Source organism: Chanos chanos, chromosome 4 (genome assembly GCF_902362185.1).
Source record: "Chanos chanos chromosome 4, fChaCha1.1, whole genome shotgun sequence".
In the NCBI taxonomy this organism is placed as follows: domain Eukaryota; kingdom Metazoa; phylum Chordata; class Actinopteri; order Gonorynchiformes; family Chanidae; genus Chanos; species Chanos chanos.
This window is the reverse complement of record NC_044498.1, coordinates 39,886,036-39,891,035: the sequence shown is the minus strand read 5'-3', so window position 1 is coordinate 39,891,035 and position 5,000 is coordinate 39,886,036. Positions and strand designations below refer to the sequence as shown.

Here is a 5,000-nt window from a genome sequence, read left to right as displayed (position 1 = left end):
GTGTGTGAGTGTGAGTGTGTTCACATGCATGTGTGTTGTCCTCTATTTTCCTGCCAGGCTGTTCAAACAGAGAGGTGAGTGAGTGATGTTCAGAGTCACACATACATAGACCTACACGGACAGATCAGACCGCTACTCATGCACTTTTCTTTGCCTCGCATCAATAAACCACGTACCTGTCCACCAACACCCCCCCCCCCCCTCCCCACACACACAAACGCACACACACACACATACACATACATGTAGACATATTTGGATTGTTTCTCTATGTCACATGAAGGGGTTAACCCATCCAGAAACGACGTCCCATTTATCAAGCCGTCCACAGTCTGACCTCAGTGACTGATTGGGGCTGAAGTCAAGGTTACTGCTCTTAACCAGTGACCTTGACAGCTGACCTTGGTGTTAGGTCTACTGTCATACTTGATTGGCTGTGAGTACAAAAATGCTGGAGTACAACTAATCAAAGACAAACGACCTGCAATAGAGATTAGAGATGAATAGCAATAGAGATTAAGTGCATTGGAAAAATGTAAATATATGAATTTTACAGCTGTCAGTTGCCAGCTGAAACGTACATTATCCTGACTATAATCTGAAATATCATTTTCAAGGATTATAAAAAAATGAGCTCAATGTACTCCTTGACACAGGTCATTCTCTGTATACCTCTGGCTTATCGCTTTTAGAGGCTCTTTATATCCGTAGTTTACATCTTTCAGAAATGATCGTTTCATGAGCAGAAAAAAAAAAAGATCTCATGATTTATTGCCAAAGCAGAAAACAACAGATGGGCGATTTGTGGAGGAGGTCAAATGAAAAAAAAAAAACAAAAGCAAAAAAAAAACAGTGAGTCATTGACACAGGAAAAGAAAATTAAATATCTGGAGATGTGAGATGTTCATGGGTAGTCACTAAAACCAGTTAGATCCAGTTAAAGGGGAAATTTGATGCGTTGAGTATTGATGGAGAATCTTTAGTAGCGTCTGTGGTGGGGGTAGCAAAGCCAGTTACATGTCTTAATTGTGTTAGGAGTGTGCAAATATTGACATCTTCATTTCCCTTTTTTTTTTTATCTTTGGCACTGTTTCGCAACACAGTCCTCATGCGTGTTTTGTAAATTTTAAAAGAGGCACAGTTTTAATTTTTTTTTTTTTTTTTTGATGAGATTACCTTATCAGCTGGCATTTTATTTTTTAGCTAACCATGTACCCTCCATTTAAGGTGCTATTTTTCTACTTGAGGGAAAGACAGTCTGAATTTAGTCTTGAAGGTGACTGACAGTAAAGACTAAGTCATGGCTGTTTGTGCATTCTCTCTTTTTTAATGCTCTCTGTGAGCAAACTGCCAGGGGAGTGGTTGAGGGTGTGATTGACAGCTGGAGTTCAGTGGAACCACTGGCAGTGCTCAGTAATCTCTCACTCTGCTAATATAGCCCAGCACTGGCCTGGATCAGTCTCTCTGTCTCTGTTTCTCTCTCTCTCTCTCTCTCTCTCTCTCTCTCAGTCTCTGTAGCTCTCTCAACCCTTCAGTTCTGTCCATCTTCAACATTTGTACCCTCCTTCTTTTATGCAAGATTGACAGTACTCTCTCTCCCCCCCCCCCCTCCCCTCTCTCTCTGTCTCTCTCTGTCTCTAATAGGGGTGGAGATTATTCCCTCAGCTGGTGGAGAGAGCAGGTGTAGCCCCGCCTCTTTTTTCCCTCTCTTTCTCTCCTCCTCCCTCTCCTCTCCACTTCTCTCCCGGCATCAGTGGCTGAGGGAAGCCGCTATCTCTCAGCTGGAGTGATCCTGCCAGTGGACGAGTGCAGCTTCGGCTAAAGCCCACAGGAGAGTGAATAGAGACGCAGAGACACAGAGAGGTTTGGACTACAGCCCACCAAATAACAACAGGATATCAGTACTGGCAGCACAAGGAACTAACAAACAAACAAATAAATACCAACAAGAGGTGGGGCAGGAGCACTGCCGTTTCAGAGAAAGAGAAGAGCTGTCAGGAGAGCAATTATCCTGAAGGATTTGTCTGTCTGTCTGTCTGTCTGTCTGCTTCTCTCTCTCTTTCTCTCTCTCTCTCTCTCTCTCTCTCTCTTTCTCTCTCCTTTTCTGTCTATCTTCAACAGGCTTGCCCCCCCCCCATTTCTCTCTCTCTCTCTCTCTCTCTCAGTGGCGGAATGTAGCGTGGGGTAGTGTGTGTGTCTCCGGCTCTCTGCTGCATTAGCGTTAGGTGGAACAACTGATCGGACACCACGCAAGCAAAAAGAAAAAAAAAAAGAAAAAAAAGAAAAAAGAGTCTACCCTGCAGACGGATTTTTAGCGCTACACCTTCCCTGTCTTTTTCTCCCCCCTCTGCTATCCTGCTTTTCTCTGGTAGCTCCCTCCTTACTTCGGTTCCGCTGTCGGGCTGCCTCCTTTTGCATTTTCTCTCTTTCTTTTCCTCCCTCCCTGCGGGAATACTGTGTGTGTGCGTGTGTGTTTGTGTGTGTGTGCGCAAAGAGAGAGAGAGGGATCCGGTCTTAGCGACGGAGAGGCTGCTCCAGTATCTACACGGGGGCTTTTGTCTGAAAGGGAGAGAAACTGGGCTGGTTCTATCACTATTTTGTCCTGATGAGGAAGGGAACGGCATTCTGGGATCTGTGTAGCTGACTCAGCTTTGGACCGAGAGCTGCAGAGAGAAAAAAAAAAAAAAAAAAACAGCTTCTCTTTTCCTTCACAGACAAGCGATTCCAAACTCTGTGCCCCAGCCTAGAGAAACACCACACGCTTTTTGCATCGAGAAATCAGAACAAGGGGGTACATTCATCCCTGGTGGTGACAGGGACAAAAAAAGGGGGATTTGAAAATCTGTGAAGAAAGAGTGCAGGTGCAGGGGAGAAGACAGAAGGGATCGGTACAGAAACGGATTGGATTTACTCCACCTTTCTTCAACCTTCCATCCCCTCTTGCTGTTCTCCTTTTATTCATTGTTTCTCATCTCTTTTGCGGGGCTTTACATTTTGGGAGTTGGTTTTCATCGTGCTTTTCCTGGACACAATGTCTGGACAAGAACTCTAAACTGGTCTGAGGATTGTCCCGTGGGCTCTCTGTGAATCTCTACCTTCGGCAGTCTGGGTGTGTGTGTGTGTGCGTGCGTGCGCATGTATGTGTGTGCCTGTGTGTATGTGTGCATGTGTTAGTACATATCAATGTGTGTCTGTGGTTTTAGACCACCAGTTTTTACTCGTTTGAGTGACTGAGTAAGTGAACGAGTGAGTGAGTGCATCTGTGAGAATCTGTGTCGCTGTCTGTTTGTCTTTGCATTTATTCATTTACCCCAATGTCCGACGTTATCGGTCGACGGTGTTGTCCGTGCTCGCCCGGTGCCTGGTGTCTGGATTAACCCTTTGTGAGCCAAAGGGAAGGATGAGCGAGAGCAGTGGAGCGGTAGCCTCGGCTGGGGCAGTGATTCTGGAGGAGGTCGAGGTGGGTACAGGGGGTCGCGAACAGGCCCCTGCCCCTGAACGAGGGGCACTCAGGTGTGGAGGGTGTGCAGTTTGGCCTCGGCAGCAGACTTGGCTATGTGTGGTACCCCTACTTATTGGCTTCATTGGCCTGGGTCTCAGCCTGATGCTGCTCAAATGGATCGTGGTGGGATCGGTAAAAGACTACGTGCCTACAGATCTAGTGGACGCTAAGGGCATTGGACAAGACCCCATATTTCTATCAAAGCCTAGTGCTTTTCCCAAAGGGTCAGACACTACCACTACTTCAACCACCTCCAGTGGCATCAGTTCCTCCACCCCTGCAGTAACCATGGTGACAAGGAGCAGGACTCATTCGGGGACTCCGCCCACAAATACTACACCTAGGGGTGGAGCTTCGGGGAGTCAGGTGACACATCGGAGTACCACAACAAGATTCGCAACACGTGGCCCTACTTTTACAACTACTACAACTATATCAACTACGTCGACTACGTCCACCTCCAGCCATTCACCGTCCAACCCCACCGTCCTCCATGACTCCACCCAAACATGGACCCACGACCATTCCCCAGAGAAGTCAACAACCACACCTGCTCGAACCCGCATCAACCAAAAGACACGTGAGTCCTGCACTCCCTTCTAGCTGGTTTTTGGGGGGTGTTTTTTTTGTTTGGGTGGGGAGCATATGTGATAACTGTTGGCATGCATGGCATGCATGCAACAGTGTCAAGGGCATTACCAAAGTTATAGTTGAGAATTGTTCATTTGCAGTGTACCAGATGTGCTTAATATGTTTATCAGTGCCCTGACAGAATCTGCGCTTTTGACAGCTTTATGCTGGAGGTGAATGAAATATGATTAAAAACATACTGTAACATGTAATTAATACACATTTGCGGTGCTGTATAGAATAGTGTACAAACTAAACACCTTAACGTGTTCATTTGGTTTTGGAAGTAAGCTCTTAATATTTGAGAAGGAACTGCGTGTCCATGCATGTCCTGTTTACTCCAGTGAAGGCACAGTGTTAGGCTATTATAATATACTTTACTAATCCCTTATGGAATAAGGTATCTTTCTTTTACTCACAACTAGATTTTCAACTTCCCACCTTGCTCTCACTGATACTTAGACATTCATGAGATACCCACCTTTGATCAAACGGCATACAAAAGCAATCAATACGATCAGTTTTTGAGTGCGAGTTTTTAGATATTTTATGGCTGTGATATAACGGAACCTTAGAGTGATAATAATTTTGAGGTGTGTAAATCCGGCGGACGGTTTGTTGCGTTTGGTTCTCTTCCCGAGCCCCATCCGTTCCAAGGGAGGGGCTTTCATTATATATGTAACTCATACACAGACATACAGCTTCCAATAGTTTACAGTGAAAGGGGATTTGTGGTACGTAAATACTGTGTAATACCACAGAGCTTTCACTCTCACGCTGGTTTAAAGAACATTTGAAGAGGCTACACGACACTGGCTAACATCTCAATGCACGAAAATTAATGTCTCTAATGTTTTTTGTTTGTTTT

General features: G+C 45.5%; 1 protein-coding gene across 1 annotated transcript in view; it reads left to right on the top strand.

Annotated features, from left to right (window-relative positions):
* Nucleotides 1-270: 270 nt before the first annotated feature.
* nrg3a (neuregulin 3a) overlaps nt 271-5,000 on the top strand; it is a 229,491-nt gene continuing 224,761 nt past the window's right edge. The window contains exons 1-2 of the mRNA XM_030772994.1: nt 271-285; nt 3,389-4,082. Of these exons, the coding sequence (XP_030628854.1) occupies nt 271-285; nt 3,389-4,082 (709 nt within the window). The remainder of the gene's footprint in view (nt 286-3,388; nt 4,083-5,000) is intronic.